Raw genomic sequence first — 25,191 nt, forward strand, 5'->3', positions numbered from 1 at the left:
TGTGATGTGTATTTATAAAGCGCACATATCCACCAGTATTGGTGCTCAAGGGCCTACATCATTATAAAGATAATGACGTTCCCAAAGGAAAATTAGGGAATTTGTTTTTAATGTGTCATCAATCTGTTGTGACACAGCAATGCTAGCAATCTGATAGAAGGTGGCATATAAGCCAGGTATTCACAAACACATCACATAATGATGCAGCCCAATTGCCCATTGGGCAAAACAATAAGAAAAGGTGACTAATTAGTACACGTGTCTTGGATCAATGTGGCCTGCTCGCTTGTAAGCAATGCTTCTATAGCCTTCTAAAAAATGATGTACATGTCTAAAAATGTACATGTCCGGGGAGATTGCTCATTCAGAACAGGTTGCCCACTGAACTTCATTTACAAATCTGGCCAGCCCACTGGCTGTTAGAAATTAATGACCTGCCAAAAAAAGCTGCTCTTTGAACAAAGTCTAGCTGTACATTCTAAAAATCAGGAATACTTCTCGTAAAGTTTCAGTAGTATATAGAGAGATACCATTTAAGAGGATTGAGCATTAAATATTTCATTGAATTGTTTTAAAATAAATATTTGCCCAAGATAACAACTGGGAATCTCTTCGGATTATCGCCGATTAAAAAAAGTACAATAAACATCTGATGCAATATATAAATAATTTATCAGGCACTTTTTAAAAATGATATTTCACATTAATTAATTGTAAATTTTACTAAAACTACAAATGTATTAGGTTCCCTTCACAATAAATTAAAGAATGATTTTTGGGTGAGATTAGATACATAATTAGTGATCAATCAATATATTCCCTGATTTCAATTACAGTAATATTACATGCACACACAAAAATACGCTAACATAAACAATTATGCACACTTTATAAGCACACCTAACAGGAGTAGAACTTTTTGAGGGTAAATTTTTTTTTCAAAACTATTTTTCCAATTTTTTTCCACTAAGAAAATAAGACAAAAGTCAAGGACTAAATATGGTTTTTCTAATAAAAATAGTACTTCTTGGTATAAAAGCTAACTCATAACTATGCTCTAGGTAGCCATACAGGGCGAGTCAAAAAAGCGAAGCCCAAATGTTGGGACCATTGTTTCAGTGAAGTTCTGCATGTAGCCCTTTCAAAATGTAGATATGAAAGCCCTATTTGTAAGCTTTCTTTGAGTATCAGAATCATTCAAATCACTCATGTATGTTTTTAAGTTACGGAATTTTAAACACAACCATCGTTTTAAAGTTTTGTCCACAGATCACAAAAAAGATGTGCGTTCTTTCAGCAAAACGAAAACTGTTCACACACATCCCTATGCGATTCGTTTTTCGTTTTGCTGAAAGAAGTTTACGTTCTTGTGGTCCATGGACAGAACTTTAAAACGGTGGCTGTGTTTAAAATTCCGTAACTTGAAAACTACACGAGTGATTTGAATGATTCTTGTACTAAAAGAAAGCTTATGAATTGGGCTTTCATATCCTAGATTTTGAAAGGGCTACATGCAGAACTTCACTAAAACAATGGTCCCGACATTTGGGTTTCGCTTTTATTGACTCGCCCTATATAACTTGTGTTGTATATCATGGCAATAATACATGTATCTGAAACTGCTTCTATGTCTAAAGTTTTTTTACGTGCGTTAGCAACTGAATCAAAACAAACGTGCACATGTTTTCTCAAAATGTACAGTATCCACTGAGCTGAAATTAATTGTTATTCACCTTACTTTAGATTTTGAGCAATTTTGTGGCTTCAAATGAAAAATAAAACTGCACAAATACGAAATGAGTCTTTGTTGATACATAAAATCCAGCCATCTGGTGATTAGGTGACTAATGTACTATGTCATTAGACGCCGATTTAGGATGACAAAATGTCCATCCTCTCTAATTACACAATTAGACAAGATGATTTTTTTTTTAAGCACCTCTTCTAAGAAAAAGGCCTGCCCACAACCACAAGTCATGGGGTACGGCCAATTCACAACAGCTTTTTCATTTTAGCCTGTTTGTATCACTGATTCCAATTACATGTAATCCACATGTCAGGGTAAATCCAGTACGAAGCGGCTTAGCACCGAAACTGCTTGTAACGATTATTCCAGGAAAGTATGGAATGGCAATTAACATGCAAATTGTTTGTTCCACACATCTGGCCGATATTAATTAGTACTTCAAGCAAGACAGGTGGTCCAATAAGGAAACCTAATTTGTTTGTTTTTTTTACAGAAAAGTCAAGGTGAATATCTTTGAATTTAACAAAGTATTGATTATAGTTACTCAAAAAGCACTTTTTTTTTCAACACAATACAAAATAACTTAATATTTTCTTCTCAATACGGAAAAGTGCATATGAAAAAGTTGGGCAACTTCTGGTGGAGGTTTTATGTTGGGGTGACGTTATTTTCAGTATTAGTGTTTATCCTTTCACCTACGTATTCCAAAGCACCAGCTGATCCTGAACAGCTCGTAATAAATCAAGTTTCTAAGGCTTCAGCATGAGTAACATTTAAGTCCCTCCCATGGAAGCATGTGTATTTATTCCTCTCCCGAGCTCTTCAGCAGCACTGTATTGCTTATGGCATTACATCGGAAACGGGAACCAAATATTAGACATTTACATGTTAACCCAAGAATCAGACTGAAAAATAGTTTTTCAAAAAGAAATCACCCAAATTCTTCTTTTTCCCACTTTGAAAGGAATATAAAATCAAGGAATCTACAGGCTTTGGTTTTCTAAAAATAGCACAGTATATTCACATCTCCATAAAACTCAATCAATCAATATCTCCTCTCTTTATCTCTCAATAAAAAAAATATAAAATAAAAATCATTTTTCACAAATGGTCCTACTGAGTTGTATAAAAAAGACAATACCTCAAGGTGTTCCAACTCCACTGCTCCACACAGCAGCACACCAACGCTATTTATGAGGCATCCACTTGCTTTTTATTGCATTTTCCAAGTATGAGCTGCATAGATGATAAACACAAGACTTCTTGCCGGCTCTACACCGCCATGTTTTCATAGATTGGGCTGGATCCATTGGACTGCCGGCCTTGGAGTATGTCCATGAGGCACTCATGGATAAAGACATACTGGTCCTGTTGGCAATAGCATCAAGAAATCATCGAAATGGAATGTTGCTTTCTAATGGTTGCAGTGTTTCAAATGTATCCTTGACATGTGACTCCTTACCCTGTGTCCCCTGACCCTGTGACTCCTGACCCTGTGACCCTATCTCTCTGACCCCTCACCATCTTACCCAGTACATCCCGACCCAGCAACCCCCTGACCCTCTGACCCTGTCTCTTTGACCCCTGACCATGTGACCCCCGGACTCTCTGACCCAGTAATTCCTAACTGACCCCTTACCCTGAGAACCCTGATCCTCTGACCCCTATGACCCCTGACCCAGTGATTCCTGACCCTGTGACTCCTATCCCCGTCACTCCTGACCCTGTGACCCTGTCTGTGACCCCTGACCCTGTGACCCCTGACTTTCTGCCCCAATAATTCCTGACCCAGTGACCCTTACCCTGAGAACCCTGATAATGTGACCTCTGACGCTGACCCCTGACCCTGTGACTTATATCCCTGTCAATACTGACCCTGTCTCTGTGACCCCTGACTCTCTGACCTAATATTTCCTGACCCAGTGATCCCTTACCCTGAGACCGGTGATCCTTCGACCCCTGACTCTGACCCCCGACTCTCTGACCCCTGACCAGTGAACTGTGACCCTGTGAACCCTGACCCTTTTCTTTTCTTCTCACCTCTGTCTGAACCATGAAGTTTCGATGCATCCTCATCTCGTTGACGATTCCAAACACATCCACATAGTCATGTTCTTTAAGGTGAAGCATCAGACGGTCCAGGCAGATGAAGGTCCCAGTACGTCCAACACCAGCACTGAAAGCCAAGACAATAAGTCAAAATAACAATTAATTGTGTGGGTAAAAAATGCGTGGCATCTATGAAGATAATTAGGTCAAGTAGCAGTATTACAGTAAAGTTATGTTCAATGTCCCAAATAATTTTAATATAAATGGTGTAATTGTGATATATAACGTAAGTTATCCCACGAGCACGAGTGGAACACTGAATAATGTAGTGCGTCTGTGTCCCACAGGCCGAGTGGTATGTGGGACATAGACGCACTACATTTCCGTGTTCCAAGAGCACGAGCGTGATAACGAATTTATCTTCAAGCAAACTTGACGCGCAGTGCCGGCAGTTAGACAAGCTCACTATACATTGAACATTTCAGCAGTTTTAATAGCGCATGCAGCTGGAATATCGCTCGCATCTTGAAATAGCGTAATATGCAGGGTGCAATATGGACTGCACAATACAGCCTCATATCACACTGTTGTTGCCATGGATCAACCAATCAGGATTGAGATTCAAGTTTGTTTGAAGATATGATGCATTATTTGCAAATGATTTAGAGTCCAAGTCTTCATATATTACTTTTGGTCCCAATAACTTGGCCTTTTCAACGTGACTTTCGGTCCAAACTATTTGCGAAGGTCTCAAAATCACATCCCTACCAACAATCAAAGCCCAATTATTCAGACTCCATGTCTTTTTTTCAGGCTCGGTTCCTACGATCAGTTCAAACCATGTTGGGTATCAATTTACTTGTTTGACTTGGTAAAAGACTAAAATGACAATTCGTAAGAGAAACAACCGGGACCTAATTTTATAAAAGTGCAAAGCAAACACAAATGTCACCCGACCTGCAGTGAACTAATGTCGGCCGTCCATCCTGCAGAATCTGGTTCCGGACGTTGCGCACAAATCGCAGGATACCGTCGGTGTTCTCCGGCACGCCGTGATCTGGCCAGGCGGTGAAGTTGTAGTGATGTACTTTGCGTATCTTTTCACCCTGAAAGGAAAGAGCAAACCAATGTCAGATTGCATTTACTTAATCATCCTTCAACCGAATTAACAATCGCAATTTTCTGAAACAGGAAGTATCCTTACCATTTTTAACAATGGAAATTTCATCGCTGGGGGGAGTAAATTTAATATTGGGTTTTCTAATGTAATTTCATAGGCAGTACACAGGCAATTCGGGTGATTCACAATGCAGTGCGCCACCAAGAGTTTGCCATGGAGAGTCCATATTTTAGGTTCAAGGTCGACAAAACATGGCCCATTTGAGTGTCAGTAGACAAACTTGAGCTAATTTGTTGAAGATTGGGGCATTACTTTCTGCCGCCTTACAAAAAACACCGTATTGATAAAAAGGAACCAAAAGGGCCAACAGATACTTGAATCATACACTTACGAAAGTACTGACCGGAAAAACTAAGAATTTCAAACGTTCCGCTTTGCAAATTTGTCGACCATCTCCCACAATGCATTGGGAAAGATTAACTCTCCATGGCAAACTCTTGGTGGCGCACTGCATTGTGAATCGTCCGAATGCCTACACCACCACTGAACAGTGATTGTGAAATAACATCTGTGAAAGGCAGAACCAACAACTGAAGAAAAGTCCCGTCTCTTTGGCCAAGAAAAAAATGAAGTTACCTTTTGAAGCTGAAATTCACGAATGGTCCACAACTGAAGTTTCTTCTCTACCGAGAGGGTGACCAATATTTCGCCAAAGTACACCGGCTTGTCCTGACTCGGCCAGTACTTGTGACATTTCACCTGACAATAAACAGAAACAAAATTGAATTGAGCTTCATTTACATTTGTAAAACCACACACAAGCACCCGTTAAATAAAGGAGCCCAAATTAAGCTGGAATAATCATTAAAACTAGAGAGTTGAAGGGAATGTACATCATTGGTTTTTGCTGTTATTTTCAGAAATGAACTATTTGAGGGGTTAGTATAATAGATCAAATATTGTTTCACAGACATGTTTGAAGTTTTGTGTTCGAAAATGCTGTAAAAACCAAGAAAAACAAAAATGTTCAAGTAGTCTGGTTCCCTGACTCCACTAAAGATAAACTGGATGAATTTATAGATGCCGGAAAATTGTAAGGTAAGTGAATCAGTCTAGCTGGCCTGCACCTGTTCATGAACATATAACCAATAGCAAACAAAATTTGGACTGAAAAAAAAAGAAGATAAAGTTGGAGCAGTAGCTGAAAAATAGTTAGGGTTTTCCAATGGTGGTCGGCCGACCGTTGGAAATGTATACAAAAATATCATTTTCTTGAAAATGACTTCACACCAGGTGCCATAATTTTACAAGATGCTTTAGACTGTCATTTACCAACATCCTAGTAAGGTATTTCTAAAAACTTGGTAGTTTTATTTTTCAATGTTTGCAAATGTTGTATATTCCCTTTAATGCCTTGAACACATTTACCTGTAGGAATCAAGCCAAGTACTTTCTCAAGGAGTAGGATAAGGGGAAAGTTTGACACCAATACACTTGAATTTTCTTGAATAGTTTGACAGCTTACCCTGCCTTTTTCCACCAGCTGTGTCACCATGACGACGGTGGATACTTTTTGTTCCCATACCAAGCGCCACATGTCATCCTCGGTGCCAGGCAGTGGGCCCTGGCAAGCAATGAATTCCCGCGGTGAGTTGTATCCCTAATTGGTGACAAAACCAGGAACACAAAAAATTTACAAAAAAGATCTACATCAATTTCTCGACAACTTGTTGTAATATTGCAGTAATTTTTTAGTAGGCAAATTTGATGAGAATTTCTATCAAAAAAAACTGAAGTCCGGTGTCAGATGTACATTTTGGACAATTCAACAGAGTGCATAACAAAAGTTATAATCATAAAAGGGATTTTAATTCTGATAAAACGTATTATTTAGTTTATATTACAATGATTTCATGAAAGGGGATGTACAATATTGGCTTTTACTGCAATTTTCAGAAATAAATGGATTTGGAGGATAAGTATGTTGTAGCAAATATTGTTAAACTGACTTGTTTCACGTTTTTGGCTTGTAGATGCTTGAAAAACCAAGCAAGATGAAAATGGAGCAATTTATAGACTTTGGGGAATTCTACAGTCAGTCAGAGTATCACCTTAGCTGACTTGTACCCGTTTACAGGTGTGTAATCAATTGCAAAGAAAATGTGGAATAACTAAATATAAGAAATATGGAGTAGTTTTTAAAAATAGGCTGTTTTCTCGATCGCTGGTCGGCCAACCAGCAGACCAGCGTTGGAAAAATACAATACTTCTTGAAACTGTCAGCACACCAGGAGCCACAATCTTACAGGATGCTTTAGACTGTCATTCCCTAACAATCCAATAAGGTATTTCGTGATATGTTTGTAAATGTTGTATCTTCCCTTTAAAAAAGGAATTACTCATCCAACTTTTTTCCTGGGGCAGATAACGGCTCAAAACACCATGGTGTCAGACATACTCAGACAAATAAATAACATCTGACCTTTTGAACATTGTTCCAATAAAATACAGATAACAAGCTACAAAATGACATACATGTATTTGGATCGTTCAAGGTTTTTGATTGAGGTGTACAATATAATTTGCGTGGAATAAAATTCTGTCAAATGTCCATTACCATTCTCAATTCAAGTGACAAGAGATGAACTCTTGACAATTTGGCATTTATCCCAAAAGTAACCTACCGAAATATTATCAAAACGCTTACTTGGATTAAAGATTGTACTGGTACTAAACACCCAGTGAAATAATTCCCCCTGGCTTGCTGTCATTTAAAAGAGATCAAGAAATGTAGCTGCTTTCCAACGATCAGTCAATTGACTGATTTTTGGAAACGTAGAGGGCTGACGAAATTGTGTTTCGTGATCAAAAGGTTGCGCATGTTTTTTTCCCCAATTGTTTTCTCGAAAAGTGTAATATGAGCTGAAACTTCAACCATTTAGGTTTTGAACTTTCTTTTTTGGAATTTGAGTGGTGCTGTTATTGGAAACAAACAAACTGCATGAAAAGCAAATGATCGTATATGCCTTTAATAGGGTACAGGAGAAACATCTTGATTTAAAAAAAAATGCAACTACAAATGTAGGACTAGATGACCTCTTTGAAAATCTTGAAACACAGAGAAGGAAAGTTTCACCACAAGAAAATTGTCAGGCCAAAAGTCAGCGCAATAAGATAGACTTACAGGCATGAAGTTGGCATTGATGTAATCTGACCCTTCTTCATCATCAACCTGCTTCATTTTGACGCGGGTGTGGTCATCTGCAAAAGGTCAAAGGTTAAGGGTCAAGGATCAATCGAAACCAGTATTGTGGTCAAGTCCATCGCAAACCCTCAAAAATCCTAACAAAGGGAAAAATCCAGTATTCAAATTCCTGTTGGGCAGTATTAGACAGTTGCACTAGTAGACAGGTGGTCGTGGGTTCGAGTCCCACACAAGATAAATTGTGCCTCAATAATAGACAACACAGAGTGAATAAAAACTCATCAATAAGGGAAAACCCTCAAAGAGTTTTATAAAGAAAAAACTTCATATTTGAATTTACAACTTAAAAAAAAAATTTGAAGGGCAGTTGACCCAACTTACAAGGGAGGATGTTGGTGAAACGATTCTTACTACGGTTGACATCTAAGACGGCGCCCTCGGCTGCCTGATCTCGACCAATCGGTCGCAGTTCCTACCCAGAGACAAAGGTCAAAGTTCAATGCATAATAATGTGTCACATGCACCGTTGTACTTAGATCTCAGAGTCAGTCACAATCACTCAATATTTACTTCTAAGGCATAACACTGTTATAAAAAATGTACAAAAGTTGCGTTGCCCGTGCTAGTTTAGAGTTTCATCCTGAAAAATTGATTTCTTTTCTTGAATCCCATAATTCTAGCAATACAACTTTAATTATTCACCTTTGAATATGACAATGACCCAAATAATCGGCCCGTGTTCACAGTAGCACACCCAGGTTTTGGCTGGGGGGGGGGGGTCTGACAATGTTTTTCCAAAATCATTTAGAAGTTAAATTGTTTTAGAAAAATTTGCCCAAAAATTTTGGCCGCAGAACATTGGTGGTGCCACTTACACCCCTATTATACTACTCAAAAATAGGCCACATTCCATCAAGGTCAAATTGTGGGACTAAAAAAAAAAAGAATTACCAAAAAAACCCCAAATTTTTTAATAGACAACCTCTTGGGGGCTGGGGCTCAAGCCCCCCGACCCCCCGCCCTTTGGGTACGCCACTGCATGTTCAGTTAATGAATTATTACTTAAAATTCTCGAATTGTTGGCTGCCAGACAATAATTCTTTTCTCTCGGGGTAGACTGGTTCCCATCCCACAATCAGTATCGATAAAGTGTGGGCTGGGAGCCAGTCTGTTCACAAAGCGGTTTGTGCCAAAAAAACCAAACAACTTTTTTTTCAGAGGATTGCAGATGTCAAAAAAAAAGAAAAAATGATTGGTTGGAATAAAACATGCAAGTTTTATTTTTAAACTTTAATAGAAGTAAAATTGAATGTGTTGAAGATTACGGGAAACGCATCTTTAAGACCATATTTGGCAAACAATGCAAGAATTAGGGTGAATCTGCCTTAAACATTTTTTGGTGGGCATATTACTTAGCACAGGGTAAGAAAAAAAGTCAAACATAGTTTTTCAAGTATGAAACATGAAGGGTGAAATAAATGTGATTGGATAATTACGAGCTGATTTTTACATCATTGAAAATGAAACTTGGAGACCTCATCGCAGTGACATACCTCGTATTCTTCAGAGAAGAGATAGTCCGAGTCAGCTTTCATAAGCCTGTAATGTTCAGGGAAGTGCTCCACGCGTACGGGCCGCGTGTTTCCCTTTCTGCGCACCGGAATCAGGTCGTGTTCAAAGCCTTCGTTCTGGTAATTGGAGCTGGATCTTCCCTTTCTGGAGATACCGTCATGAACATTTACAATTAAAGTTGTAGATGGAGCATTTTAAAATTTTAACCCTAACCGCCCTGAATCCTTCAAAATCCTTCATTGCCAAAGTGGAGGAATTTGGAGGATTGAGGTTACATGGCAAAAGTACATTACTGATTTCGTAGGATGCACTTTGTCAAGGTCTTGGGCCGGACCTTGTGTTGTTTTTGCTCAGCCATGCATAATATAGGCCTGGATTATGCTTGAAATCCTCCGTACTGCTCCAGGATGTCACTGGCCAAGCCTCAACATATTGACAGTCACTGCTGCAAGATATTGCAGGATTCAGGCAGTGCTCACCCCATCCACGGACCAAATTCAAGAAATGATGGATGAATTTGCAGGATTGAGGCTATACACTATTTTTCAATGAGGCCAATTGGAGGATTTTGCAGGATTGAGGCTACATCGTAGCTAAAAGCCCTAGGGAGTTAGGGATAATAATGATAATGTGTTGATTTGTGTAGCATTTCATACCAAGGTCTCAAAGCACTTGACTGTTCACAATTCTTACCCCTATCTATCAAGCCATGATAACAGTTTTCCGCAGCAGTTCTAAATCAGCATAATTTGAATATTTTCAATTTAATGTTTTCATTTCCCATTTACTTTGGAAAATAGAAAAATGATCCATGAATAAAATGTGTGAAATCAGGACAGGCCAATACTCGGGCAGTTCAAATGTGAATGTGTGCGCCTATAAATTTGACAAGGAAATAATTGTCTTTCCAATTCACAAAAGTTTCACCACATTCAACTCTAACAAATTTCACGGTGAACTTTATTTCCTTTTAAAATCCTGTTGTATTTGCCTACTCACACCCCGTTCAATGAAATGCATCTATTAATGGGCTTAAATAAATCACATGCAATGCCAAATGCTTGTTAAATACACCTTTTTTCTGTCAACGGATTTATCTTTTTTTTATCCAAACTTTCAACATTTTCATGGCATAATGTACAGACAAAACTCAGTATTGCGACAAATCATGAACGTGAGACCTCTCACATCAAAACAATTTTGTACGACTTACGAAAGCTGCCGTCTACGCCTGATGACAAGAAGAACCACTACGATGAGAACGATGAACAAAATACCAAACGTCAGACCCAGGCCCAAACCAAGCTCCAAGGAATTGTCATTCACTGGTGGAGAACAAACATCACAAAAATGTACAAATAATTCTTGAACAATCTTGGAAAGGTACCCATGCAACACAATGAAGATCTGTGTGGATATTGGCACCCTCAACATAAAGGTACCAGTCTACTAAAAAAAAAACAGCCCACTTTCCATTCAACTTATACGTCGAGCTTAGGAGTCAAGGTACCACCCCAATATGTCTTCCAGACAGAAAGTTACCACTTCAATAAAAATGTAGAAATTTTGATTTCTGCATTAAATTTATCCCTTGAAAACTACAATTTCATTCTACGATATATGTGATGCGATCACACTAAATGAGTCGTTTGTCGGGAATTTTCATTTGGAGATTCAAGCCAAAATAGGATTGCTTCAACGCATCACTTCATATGTGATCATAAAAACTGTTATGTCTATTAAAGGTACATCAAATCATGTGAGCAAAATAGTTTTCCAATTCAAAGACAAACATTAAGATTTACTTACGAGTTTTGACAGGATTTGAGAAGACAGTATCTGCATAGCCAGCTTCATTCCAAACTCGGAACAGATATCTGCAAGACAAAACGTGCAAAAGACTGATTCAAGATCTCCAGTTTCTCCGGCACAATCGTCTGTGCACTACAGTGAGCAACGATCCCCCCTCCCCTGTGTTTAAACCTTTGAAGACATGTAAATGTTTATCTATTTCAATTCCATTTTTATCCCATGAGCTTGAGTTGGATACAGAGTAACGCAGTGCGTCTATGTGTCCCAAATGCCACAAGGCCAAAGGCAGAGTGGCATTTGGAACACTGACGCACTACATTTTTTTTGTTTTCCCTTACACATAGCTAGTATCATCTCTGAGTGGTCCATTGCAGTACCCACTGGATGGTGACTGACACTTATCAATTCCCAACACAACTTGCTCTTCTCGAGGTGAGGCTTGACGTTTCCTTCGTCCAGATCGAACTACGGATACCAAAACAAAAACAAATTCAAATTGTATATTGTATTTTACAAAATCAATCAATTAAAAGAAAACTACCAACACTAAATCTTTCATAGTTTGCAATTCTGAAAGAAAAGTCCAAGAACCTTGACACTAAGGCCAAGTTCTAGCAAGGACCATTAGTCGACTAGTGGTTGATTTGTGACGTATCTTACGCCTGCGCACTGATAGCAACGTGCGAACGTCTCTAGTCAAACGCTGGTCAAAATGTCATCGCAAAACTTCTGGATCCTGGCTCTCTGCTAGCGTTATGAATGCGCGCAGCTATTGGTTACCAGCGAAGCAAGCAACCCCAGTAGGCTGGTTCCAAATAGTCGACTAACGTAGTCAACCACCGTTGACTAGACAGAGTTCGGGCAAACGTTAGTTAACCATTGGTCAACTATAGTCCTTGCGCAAACTTGGCCTAAACTTTCAGCAACTCTCTTTTTTATTTAAGTGCGGTTAATCTCATTTTTTTGCTTTTGGCTTTCATATCTCCATATTAAAGCGTTTCACAGCCTCTGAAATGAATGTTAGGGGAACATTTATAGAAGAACAAGAAACACAACTGAACAGTAACATGCAATAAATAATTTAATACAATCAGAGCTAAGAATCTGAGTGTAGCGAAACTCACTTGATTCCTGTGGCTTACTACAATTTGCTTGATTTGGCTTTTTGGTGAATTTACCAGCCTGTTCATTTGACTGTTGCTTGATTTTCCTAGACTCAGCGAAGTCGCCTAGAGTCGAGCTTAAAGATAGCTGTACCTGGTGAGAAGGGATATGATCTGGGTGAAAATGCCTGATATGGCGGGATTGTTGCCATATCCTTGACTTCTGACCAGGCCTGGGGAGAATCTTTGACGTCGTTGGCGTCAGCTCCTAGGGGATTACAAAAACAAGATTTACAAAAACGAAGAAGCTAGAAGGGCAATTCCAGCTTTATGAAAGGAAGTTCAATGTCTGTTACAGAACCAATTGTGATATCTAATGAACAATTCAGAGAAATGATCCAAAAATAACAGTGCCATCTCTTTGACCACTACAAGATGATAGAAGCGTAGGATTTGAAAAAAACATTTTCAGGTTTATTTGCTGAAGTCTGACAGATTCCAGTATTTTTGTTACAATAAAAGCATTGCTGCGTTTAGGCTAATTAACACTTCACCAAAATTTGAGTGTGGAGCAAATTTGTGAAAGGGAATGTACAACATTTGCTTTTGCTGCAATTTTCAGAAATAAATGGATTTAGAGGATTAGTATGTTATAGCAAATATTGTTAAACTGACTTGTTTCACGTTTTGGGCTTGTTTATGCTGGAAAAGCAAAGAAAACCAATCATTTTCTTGTAGACTGGTTCCCCGACCCCACTTCAGATGAAATAGAGAAACATAAAGACTTTTGGGAATTGTAAAGTCAAAGAATCACTCTAGCAGGTTTGCACCCCTTCACTTGTGTGTAATCTATTGCAAAGAAAATGCGGAATAACTAAATATGAAAAAAGAGAAGCAGTTTTTGAGAAAAAAAACATTTTTTCCAACGCTGGTCGGCCTACCAGCGTTGGAAAAAATACAGTTTCTCTTGAACTTGTCAGCACACCAGGAGCCACAACTTTACAGGATGCTTTAGACTGTCATTCCCTAACAATCCAGTAAGGTATTTCGTGATAATTTGATTATTTCATTTTTTTATGTTTGCAAGTGTTGTATCTTCCCTTTAAGATAATGCCAAACGTAACAACGAAACCTTACTTAGCTATGTCATGACATTTGTGTTGTTTTCCCTTTCACTTAAAAGGTGACTTGGCCTCATAACAGAGTTCAACCATGGGACATCTACTAAAACAGTTTCTTACTTTACTCCTGAATAAACCTGTAAGATCTCACAAAGTAGTCTTGTAGTACACACCGTGCACTGCCACTCAATGGGAGGTTTTCAGAGGCTTGGTGGTCGTAAACGCACCGGTCCTTTCTACTGTTTGCGTCCTTTTGAACATAAGCGCAAACAATTGAAAAAGACCAGTTTCTTTGCTGCCACCAACATCTCAAAAGTCTCCCACTGACTTAAAAATTACAATGCAATGATAATAATGTCAAGAAAATTCTTTCAAATGTACATGAAACTGGCAATAACATAATTTCAAAACAGAAACAAAACAAGGAACAGTGCAAAGAGAAAGACAGAAACAGAAAACGCACTCATTTGAAAGCAGCAAAAACAAACGTCAAAACAAACACACACACTAAAAAAAAAACACATAAAAAAGTCAAATGTACCTTCCTGAGCAATGATAACTGTATAATTGATCAGCTCTCCGTTGCTGTGACTGAAGTAAGTGTCCAAGAACCGCGCTGTGATTGACGTCGTCGTTGGTTTCGTGGACGCATTCTGATCATCAGGCTTGGCCGGGTTTGTCGATGGTGGCGCTACAAGTGAAGAAAACCATGAAACATTTTTGACCTGACCTGTGGAACATTTAAAGCTATAGTCCATGGTTAAAAAATAGTAAGGGGACTAAACTCCCTGTGAAATTATTCTTTCTGGCAAGCTGTCATTTAGAAGTAATCAACGAAAGAAGGCCTTTCCAACGGTGCGTCTTAAGATGCACCATTGGAAATTTCCGTTAGTAGTTCGTTTTTTTTATTCGGCAAGCGCGCGCGTGGTGGCTATAATTCGTCGGATCAGTGCACGACATCGCGCAACTGCAATCGGCTCAGTGAGAACGTGTCTCGGTCGCTGAATTCAGGCCCAATTCAAAACATGATTCAGCAACTTTTGATTTGAAATTGAGATCCTAGAATGCCGTTTTTCTCCGAACATACAGCTGAAGCTGAGCTGAAATTTCAACAGGTTAGTTGTTCAGTACCCTTCTTTAGATTTTGAGCACTTTTGTTGCTTCAAACAAACAAAATGCACAATTTACAAATGATGAACTATATCTTTAACACCCTGAAGACTTGTTGCACAAGTAACCCCTCCACAGTTACGAGGAAAGAGTGGGGGGGGGGGGGAGACCACAGAAGGAACATTGGAACGCATTACCGACAGCTCTTTACGCTCACATGAAGACGCTACGGCTTTGTGCAGATTTTGATAAAAATGAATCGTGCGTACTTCGTGCCATACACGCACGAATTAATATGCTCACACAATGTGTTCTCGTAATCTGTTCTGGTAATCCAAAATTCAAACCCAATAGCAACAAATCTTTCAAGATTTACATACAGCTATCTCTTTTTGGTTGTTGCAAGTTTTGTTTGAATATAAGAGTTTCATCTCTCATGCATAATACGGGCTCATATAACATAATTAAGCAGATCTGATTGTATCCATCTTTGCGATACTTACGTATTGTTGGAGTTGTGATTGACTTCGGTGGTGTAGATTCACCCAGACCTGCTTCATTTCTTGCTTGGACCTGCCAATAGAGAAAAAGATAACTTTTAAGCAAAACAAAATAAAATGAAAATTGTATCAAAATCTTCATGCGTTACATTTAGATGTTTCCTTAATAGTTATTATTACTAAAATACTTGAATCTTACCTGTTGTCATTGAATTTAGTTTAATAATTTCCACGTAAACACCATTTATTTAAGTATTCTTGGCCGATTCAGCAAAAAAAACTCAAGTAATTGTAATGCTTATGATTATAGCGCTTTCCATCGTATCAACAATCTCAATGCGCTTTACAGTTATTCCCAGTTCATCAGACTATGAGACCACGGTGGCAGCCGATATCAGCGCACATTTGGTCCTCTACCCTCACAATTACCCATTCACACTCATGGGCAGAGAGAGGCAATTGTAGTTACGTAAGTGTCTTGCCCAAGGGCACAACACCATGTTCCTGGCAGGGTCTGAACCCACGCACCATCGTATATGAACACCGTAACCACTGGACCATGGCATTCTACAACTCTGGAACGAAGTGCAACCAAATGCAACAGTAAGAGGGAGAATTTTTGGAGATTCCTAATTATATTGTACAGCAGTAGCAGTTATACAAGTGGAAGTCATAATTATTACTACAGATGTTCAGAGAGTGACTTACTGTGAATGTATAGGTGTATCCAGCGAGAAGGTTTGTTACATCGAATGGAATCTGCTCAAAGGTCACCTCTTGATTTTTCTCAGGATCTGTCTCCTCCTGCAAAAACACCCCAAAAAATTAAGTGAATGGATTCAATCAGATGTTTAGAATTCATGACTCAGTCCAAAGTCAAACTGTTGGAAATAAAAGAATGATTTCAAAGCTTTGAAACTTTCAAAAAATGTTTAGAATTGTAGTTTCAGTTCTCACGTAACCAGTTTTTTCACTTGTGAAAAAGTGCCCAAAAGAACCACTGCATGTACAAGAAAAATAATACAAACAGAGAATATCTAGATCTCAAACGTGAACATTTGGCAACATTTGTGCCCCAAAATAGTCACTCTCAATTTAAAATATATCATATTCATTAATATTAAGGGAATAAATGTGTGCTCCGGAGGTTTTTATCACTCTGTTTAAGACCGCTTAGAGTCTGGGTGCTGATAATTACCCGAGCCGGAGGCGAGGGTAATTATTAGCTGCCAGACTCTAAGCGGTCTTAAACAGAGTGATAAATACCAACCGAGCACATATTTATTCCCACTCATAAATACCTTTTCGGTAAAAAAATATCAAATAATTTGTTCAAAAAATCCCGATTTTGTTCAACAAGTTCACTTCATGCCTTTTGAAACATCCCTCTAGCAAAATAATGGAGTGTTCAGCTGGCGAGTAAGATGTAAACAACCCTTTTATGGAGATTGACGCGCACGTAGCATGTTCTGCGCGATGTCGCGCAGAACGCTCCTGGGGCGTTGCGTTTTGAATTTAGAACTATAAAATTCTGACTCGCTGGTAGTGTTGCGCATGCCTACGTGAGGATTGTGAACGTTCAACCAATGAAACGGTAAGAGGCACTGGATTTTTAGGAGTCCACATTTTATTGTGACACTACAAAAGTGTTTAAGACCAGCTAGCCATGTCTTTATCATCCGTTTAAGACCGGCCACCTGACGGGCTCTCGACCAATAGGAATAGCTTAACTGTCTGTGGTATTTATGAATAACCATTAAACCCGGTACTGCCCCGAACCGCCCAGCCTATTACCACCCTAACCTCAAAGGATAACTACAGTGTAGTACAATGAAGTACCAGTGGTCTTGAGTGAAAGATCTTCATCCAAAAATGGTACTTTCACTTTTGATAATCTTGAATTATTTTGATGTTGATAGTGGGGATTTTAATACCTTCCATTTGCCGCTGTATGTAATGAGATAGTTAGTGATGATGCCGTTGGGCTCCGTTGGTTCCTCAAAATTGACTCTCGCACTGTGTAACTTTACATCGTTGATGACCAAATTACTCACTGGCCCAGGGACTGAAAAGAAGACAAACCATTTCAAACTTCCCAAAATAATAAGATAGAAAAATGACTATACTGCTTAGGCCAAAAAAAAAAGTCTCCGGTTTCTGGTATGGAGCTTGCCCAAAAAGTGGTGCGGCGACGCGACTTTTTTTTTTACCTGATTTTTTTGCATCAAATGTCGGCTGATGACTGCAAATGGTGCCCGACTAAACTTAATGCAAATATATGGGTGTCCAGAGAGGCCACATAAAGCTTATTCTTGACCATAACCCAATCTAAAAACACGCTAAAATTGTGCAGCAGCAGGATTCCAGTCAAACCAGTGAGTTTGGCGGTTTTGAGACATCATTTTTCATTGAAAAAAACCTTTTTCATTTTGCCGACGCGCATGGCTACGGCGACGCGCGCACATACCAGAAACCAGAGCATTTTTTTGGGGGGGGCCTTAACTGTCGTGACTAATTCGCCATCCTAAAGTAGAAGCCATTTCCGAGGTAAAACCAGGCTTGTGCTCAGGACACACGCAGGCACTTGACCAATAGGGTTACCACAATGCACAAGTGCCTCATCTTTAAGAACGTGTGCGGCATGCCTGCGAACATAGTTCCTCCTCAAAAATCGCTTTGTTGGCCAAAATAGTGTATAGCATTATCAAAAAAGGATGTGTTTTTAATGCTCACAATGTTATCTTCAAATGAGAGTAGAAAAAAATGTTAATGCGAGTGCCCAAAATAAGTTTATTGACATAAACAGTCTCCATCTGTGAAATAAAGTTGTTTAAATTGAATTCCATGGTCAACATTGAATTGAATTGAATTGGTGTATTAATGGTCACCTAACGGCCAAAGGCCAAATTGCGGACACACGTCTGAAGTGTTTGCTCTTACACAATGGCCTAACTCCACTTGCACCACAATTCATTGTGCAAGTTGCATAACATTTCACCCTGCACAACATTTCAGTGACGACAAATTTCACGAAAGTTCCGGAATTGAAAAGAAAAAAAAAAGGAAAGAAAAATTATGGCGTAACTTACGCAAATTATTTTAGACATTGACTAAAAATGTCAGCTTGAACTGGGAAGATATAATGAAACGTTACTCACAATCTGGTCTAGTTGTCAAAATTTCTCCAAAAGAGGCACTTTCAGAGTTGCCACTTAATGTTACTACAGAAATGCTGTACATCTTTCCAGGAGTAAGACCAGAGAATGTTGCATTCTCATCTAAGGGTTCTCTGGGATCCAAGGTCCCTTCAGATGGATCGATTGAGACAGTGTATCCATCTTTGTTGCCATCGACCTCAGCCCAGGTAACCGTGATGGTGGTTTTAGTCAGGGTGCTTGAGACAAACTTTATTATCGCAGAGGGAACTGAAAAATAAACAAAGATATAACTGAAATATAACATGAGAGGCTACTGAACTTTTTGCACGGTGGGATATCTCAACTCTATGAAAATAGGTTGGAATAAACTTCTCGTTTTCAGGTAAAGAGTGATCACGGGTTGGTAAAGCTAATTATAAGGAAAGGCCAAGGGTTAAAGGTGAAGATTAAGTAATAATAACAACTTTACGGGGTTGCCATGTCACAACCACAAACCAATTTCATTGGAACTATAATTGTTTTTAAGTAAGGTTCTATTATTTATATTTCCTATGAATGCACCTCCTTACCATGGGCTCCAAGTCTAGGGCAACCCCATAATAACCCAGCTATGGCTAGTGGTAACGCACTGTCTATGGGAAATGGCTGCAGCCACTTCCATAGATACATGTGTAATTGCAAGCCGTAGCCAAGTAATTCTCTGCCTGGCCTAACTCTCTACCTGTGAGGAGAATTCATAGCTGGTATCTGGCTGAAAACAGAGGCCATCCTGTGGGCTTATGGCCTTCAAAATGGCCACAGTGCACACACCAATCGTATTCTTTCATTAAGGAGGATTTAACCTCTTTTTGGCTGAGTTCCAAACAGAAGCCATCTTCGGCTCATGGCCTTCAAGTTGGCGGCTGCCCACAAATAAATATATTTCTTTCATATGATTCTTGCACCGCGTGCCACGCTGATTGTTTAAAAGCCGAGGCCACCTTTGGTTTTGGCCTGAAAGCCTGCAACTGCAATTGGAGCAATCTAGTTGCTTGAAAGAAGTTAGTGTTTTCTTATTACTGCCTAAAAATATTTGCCACTTCCTGATCATGGCCTTCAAAATGTACACAGGTAAAATTTGTCATTGAGGCAATCACAACTGATCTCTGTCTCAAAATGGAGGCCATTTTGTAATTATGGCCTTGAAGTTATCCGTCATCGTATAGGATCCATCTATTTAATTGGCTGTATGAAGGAATTTCAACTCAACATTTCTTTATTGTCCTCTTCCTCAAGTTTTCTTTAGGGATTGACATCATAACATCATATGTGGTGTGATTAAGCTACGTGAGTCGTTTGTCGGGAATTTTCATTTGGAGATAAAGATGGTATCGGGATGCGTTTTTCACAGCAGTAATGCTGAGATTTTGCTCTTTTCAAATCTGTAATAAACCAAATTTTGACTGGGATCGACAAACGACTCATTTAGCTTGATCGCATCACATATATTTCTAGCTGCAATGCATATGGGCTTGTTCCCCGCCCACTTAAAAAAGGGTAATTTTCAGACAAAACAAAAAACTACATAAACAGATCATTTTCCTTTACCCCTGGAATGTGTGAAAACAATGTGTTTGTGTTACGTTACAGACAACCTTATCGGCCCTTATTTGGCAGTTCAATCTCACTTGTTCTCTGGATGACAGTCTCCTCCGCACTCTCTTTATCCCCACTCAGGGTTACCACTCTAAAAGTGTACTCTGTTCCGGGAACCAGACCAGTAAAGCTCGTTTCGTAGCTTGTCTGTCCGTTTTCATGCTCGATAGGTTTAGGTACTCCTCCGGAGTAGGACGCATTGAAAGACATGAAGACTCCACTCGACGGAACATTCCAGGAAATTATTACTTCAGTAGTGAAGACTCTTTCAATAATGAGAGTATCAACTGCCTCTGGCACTGCATGAAGAAAATTGTGGAAACAGAATGTTAAATGTAGCTGAATCTATGTCTAAAATGTACATTCCTTGCTTTTCAACAAATTAAATATTCAATTTTCATTTTTTTTGTTTAATAAAATACAACTCTAGGAAAAAACAGTTTTTTATTTTGGATTGTCTTCGCCCCCAAACAGATACGTCATGCAATTAGACTGGTTTCTGGTCCTTAACTGATCGATTCGGGTAGGCATAGGAAACGGTCTACCATGGAGAATTGTCTTACGGCCAGGCCATAAAAATTTGAAAACTTAATAAAGTTTAGTCTCGAACTAAATGTTGGGTAGGACTTGAACCCATGACCTCCTGCTTTCTAGCGCAGACGTCTTACCACTCAACCACCGAGCTTGGGGATAGGATGGCTGGTTTGATTCATGTTAATGCAGACTCGGATACAACAACATTCTGGTATAGTGAACGTAAATCTTCTTGTACAACGAATAGGACTGCTGCTCTGATTCATTCAAATTTTGGATATAACAAACGTTTTGGCAAGGTCAGGCTCAGTTTGTATTAAAGCTATGGTCCATCATTTGCAGCTATCCCAAAAGTAACTGTCGTAATTATTGTTGGAAAACATACTTGGTTGAAAGATAGTAAGGGGACTAAACTCCCTGTGAAATTATTCTTTCTGGCAAGCTGTCATTTTGAAGTAATCAACAAAAGAAGGCCTTTCCAACGGTGCTTCTTAAATTTAAATTGGTAGTTCGTTTTGTTTTTCGGCGAAGCGCGCGCAAGCATTGGCATGACGCAGCTGCAATCGGCTCAGTGAGAACGTGTCTTGGACGCTAAATTCAGGCCCAATTTAAAACATGATTCAGCAACTTTTGATTTGAAATTGAGATCCTAGAATGCTGTTTTTCTCGGAATAAACAGCTGAAGCTGAGCTGAAATTTCATCAGGTTATAGTTGTTCAGTACCCTTCTTTAGATTTTGAGCACTTTTGTTGCTTCAAACGAACAAAATGCAGAAATTACAAATGATGGACTATATCTTTAACTGACTTTGTTTAACTTACAGGCAGTCAGTTGGATGTGGGAAGAGTTGCTCTGTCTCCCTCCGCTCTCAACATAGACGGTCATCGTATATGTACCACCAGGCGTTGGTAGATTGATGCAAGACGCTTCGTAGCTCGGTGATGGGGTGGTAGTCCCAATGAGGATCTCTTCTGGATCGGGAGTTCCTTCTGAGCAGGAGATGTTGAAGCCATCTGCTTGGCCTCCTGGGAAGACCCAGGAGGCACTGACAGATGATGTGGTTGAGACTCCTTCAGTGAGCTTGACGCCGTTAGGTACTATGGATAAAACCCAAAGACAGAGTTGAACCTTTGACCCTCTGGAACACCCATTCTGTTGCTTTCCTAACTAAAGCTACCCAGCTGGCTGCAGAGGGCTGAAGAGGGCTGCAGCCCTCTTCAGACCATCTTTCAACCATTCTGGGGTTGGGGTGGGGGGAGGGGAGGGAAGGGAAGGGTATGACCACTTACTTTAATTGAAAGATAGGCCACAGAATCATGGCCACAAATTTCTGAGCTGAAAGAAGACCAATTATAATGAGTCGTTAAAAAAAAAAAAAGAATCATGAAAGAATATTAAAGGTATCTAAGACTTACTTCAATTCCGAGTAAAATCATGATAATGGTAGGTCAATCGCAAACTGATTAGAATGGATATTAACGTACGTTACTCATTAGGCGCTTATCAATGCAAGGCCACCCCCCCCCCCATATCCGTACAGAATCAAATTCACTTTCTGCTTTCTGCTTGTAACGTAATAATAATAATAATAATAATTAATTTGGGGGGGGGGTGGTCTAATCATCCTTACAAGCAGCTAAGAAGCTGAATTGCGAAAAACACGACTGCAACGTGGTTGTGCCGATGGCACGTAAAGGCGCCTCTGGCAGCCACCATATGACCATGTATAACCACGAAGCACAGCCAAAGATCGAAACTGTTTTATATTGGCAGAGGGAGGAAACCAGAGTGCCCGGAGAAAAACCGTTGTAGCACCAGAGAGAACCAACGCACAACTCTACTCACGTATGTTCAAAGCCAGGAATCGAACCATGGCCACAGCAGTGAGAGGCAAGCACTTTACCCCCTAGCCACCGAGTCATAATTCTAATGAAGACATGTAATTTCACTTTTACAAGGGACACACACTCACGTGCAATTATCTGGATAGACCTTGAGGAATTTTTATCGCCGCTGTGGGATTCCACGGTCATGGTGTACTTTTTGCCAGCCATGGGGAGGTTAACACAAGAAGCTTGCTCGACATTCTCAGAGTAATCGACTCGCTCAGGCTCAGGTTTTCCTTCTGGGCATTTGATGATGTAATACTCGATGACTGGAGTGAGTGGTGACTGTGGGTCAGTCGGTGCTGGCCATTGGGCCGTGATGGAACTCACTGTGGAATCAATCTCTTCGAGAGTCACCTGCATAGGCACTGCCAAAAAGGAGCACAATTTTATACGTTAATAAGGGAATAAATGTGTGCTCCGGAGGTTTTTATCACTCGTTTAATACCGCTTAGAGTCTGGGTGCTGATAATTACCCGAGCCGGAGGCGAGGGTAATTATCAGCACCCAGACTCTAAGCGGTATTAAACGAGTGATAAATACCGACCGAGCACATATTTATTCCCATTCATAAATACCTTATCCGTAAAAAAATTTCAAATAATTCGTTCAAAAAATCCCGATTTTGTTCAACAAGTTCACTTCATGCTTTTTGAAACATCCCTCTAGCAAAATAATGGAGTGTTCAGCTGGCGAGTAAGATGTAAACAACCCTTTTATGGAGATTGACGCGCGCGTAACATGTTCTGCGCGATGTCACGCAGAACGCACCTGGGGCGCTGCGTTTTAAATTTAGAACTATAAAATTCTGACTCGCTTGTAGTGTTGCGCATGCCTACGTGAGGATTGTGAACGTTCAACCAATGAAACGGTAAGAGGCACTGGATTTTTAGGAGTCCACATTTTATTGTGACACTGGAAAAGTGTTTAAGACCAGCTAGCCATGTCTTTATCATCCGTTTAATACCGGCCACGTGACGGGCTCTCGACCAATAGGAATAGCTAAACTGTCTGAGGTATTTATGAATTGTCATTAAATGATAAAGTGGTTACTTAAACCTGTAAGTTAACAATTTTCTGCTTTTATTGTTTGTTTACAGAAGGGTTGAGAATTTTCAAATAATTTAGTACATGTATTTGATTATTCCAACTTGGATGTGATCGAATAGTGGAATATTGGACAGTGGTCAATTGAAACAAGCGCCAGCCTAATGTTGTTGCTGATCCGGATTTGCATGCACCTGCACTTGTCATGCTTGCTGAAACAATATAAACAACATGTAGCGGTTGATTACATTTGACAGATTTTAAAGAAGAAACACGCCTTCGCGAATGGAATATCCACCCATTACAAATGTGCCTTGTTTGTATCATTCTTTTTAACTGGCAGGGGAAATTTCCCAGTTTTTAAGTATGCACGCATACTGTTGCGTTCCTATTCCAGTATTGGAACAGTTCCTTTCCTACAGTGCTACGAGCATCCTACAATTTAAGACCGCTCCCTTACAGACTCTCTGCAACAGGAATCGAATTTAACAATTTGAAACACTCACGCGAAGACGTTACAGGTTTGTGCATAGTCGGAGAATAAGTCGCCGTGCGAATTTCACGCAAGGCATGTGGAAGCCAGTGCATTCTAATATTACGTACATCCAAAGGACAGCAACACAAAGAGAGAACAGATTATTTGCTGTCCCTGAACGTACATCTTTCGTTGAAAACGGTCCTCGGACGTAAGTCTGTGTGCTATGGGAGAGTGTTATATCATAGGAATAAAGAGGGGAAACCCAATGCCTTGTCCTCACACATAATGGGGCAATCCCATGCTAAATCGGACATCTTGTCATTCCGTAACAGACGTTATTATTATTCGTAACTCATAAACTAAAAGAAGTTTTTCAAAAGATGAAAGTGAAAACACATAAGATGACAGTGAAAACACAGTACTATATTTTATTTTAATAGAAAAGAAAAAGCTTCTTTTTCGTTTACGAATAAGGAATAACAATGAGGTTCGTTACGGTATAACAAAATGGCCGCTTTTGTGTGGAATTGCACAATGGTAAGATATGACCATGCGCGCGCACGCAGTGTGTCTCACCCACTTGTGGTACCAAAGCGCCCTCTACTGTTAATGCACAGTGTCCATACCTGTAGTTTCCTGTTCTTCTTGGCTTTCAGCGAAGACTTCTCCACTCTCTACCGACCCACTACTAGCCACCACTCTCAGCGTGTATGTCTCCCCAGGCAGCAGCTCATCAAGCGTTGTACTCAACTCTGTGCCACCCAATGTCATATTTTTCAAAACCATGTCCTCCTCAATCCCAGTGTACTCCACGGTGTAATTCTCCACAAAGCTGTTTGGGGCTGCTCCCCACTGAAGGGTTATTGATGTCATGCCAACCGAGGTGGCATCAGTGATTGTTGGCGCATTCAGTTCTTGGTAAGAAAAAAAAATATGTAGAGAGTTTGGAAGAAATTGCATATTTATTTACCTATGCGCGGATCTTCATTTCAATGTACCTTGACAACTGGTACACTTATTATGCAAAAACAATTGTCCAATGAGAGTGCTTAAAATGTCAGCCTATACCAGGGCCTGAGTGAAATAAAACATCATAGACCGTGGTACCTGCAGC

General features: G+C 39.7%; 1 protein-coding gene across 2 annotated transcripts in view; it reads right to left on the reverse strand.

The window, feature by feature from the left end:
- Nucleotides 1–1,636: 1,636 nt before the first annotated feature.
- The window catches only part of LOC119741169 (tyrosine-protein phosphatase 10D-like), a 44,500-nt gene continuing 20,945 nt past the window's right edge, over nt 1,637–25,191 (reverse strand). For both annotated transcript variants that reach the window (XM_038216876.1, XM_038216875.1), the window contains 21 exons: nt 24,704–24,991; nt 22,639–22,920; nt 21,488–21,763; nt 20,165–20,431; nt 18,498–18,764; nt 17,274–17,404; nt 16,048–16,143; nt 15,343–15,412; nt 14,271–14,420; nt 12,763–12,876; nt 11,844–11,970; nt 11,503–11,570; nt 10,907–11,018; nt 9,675–9,837; nt 8,503–8,593; nt 8,101–8,177; nt 6,442–6,576; nt 5,553–5,675; nt 4,754–4,902; nt 3,788–3,923; nt 1,637–3,115 (listed from right to left, as the gene is read on the reverse strand). In XM_038216876.1, the coding sequence (XP_038072804.1) occupies nt 3,020–3,115; nt 3,788–3,923; nt 4,754–4,902; nt 5,553–5,675; nt 6,442–6,576; nt 8,101–8,177; nt 8,503–8,593; nt 9,675–9,837; nt 10,907–11,018; nt 11,503–11,570; nt 11,844–11,970; nt 12,763–12,876; nt 14,271–14,420; nt 15,343–15,412; nt 16,048–16,143; nt 17,274–17,404; nt 18,498–18,764; nt 20,165–20,431; nt 21,488–21,763; nt 22,639–22,920; nt 24,704–24,991 (3,218 nt within the window). In that variant the 3' untranslated portion in view covers nt 1,637–3,019. The remainder of the gene's footprint in view (nt 3,116–3,787; nt 3,924–4,753; nt 4,903–5,552; nt 5,676–6,441; nt 6,577–8,100; nt 8,178–8,502; nt 8,594–9,674; nt 9,838–10,906; nt 11,019–11,502; nt 11,571–11,843; nt 11,971–12,762; nt 12,877–14,270; nt 14,421–15,342; nt 15,413–16,047; nt 16,144–17,273; nt 17,405–18,497; nt 18,765–20,164; nt 20,432–21,487; nt 21,764–22,638; nt 22,921–24,703; nt 24,992–25,191) is intronic.

This window comes from Patiria miniata, unplaced genomic scaffold (genome assembly GCF_015706575.1).
Source record: "Patiria miniata isolate m_02_andy unplaced genomic scaffold, ASM1570657v1 HiC_scaffold_5, whole genome shotgun sequence".
NCBI lineage: Eukaryota > Metazoa > Echinodermata > Asteroidea > Valvatida > Asterinidae > Patiria > Patiria miniata.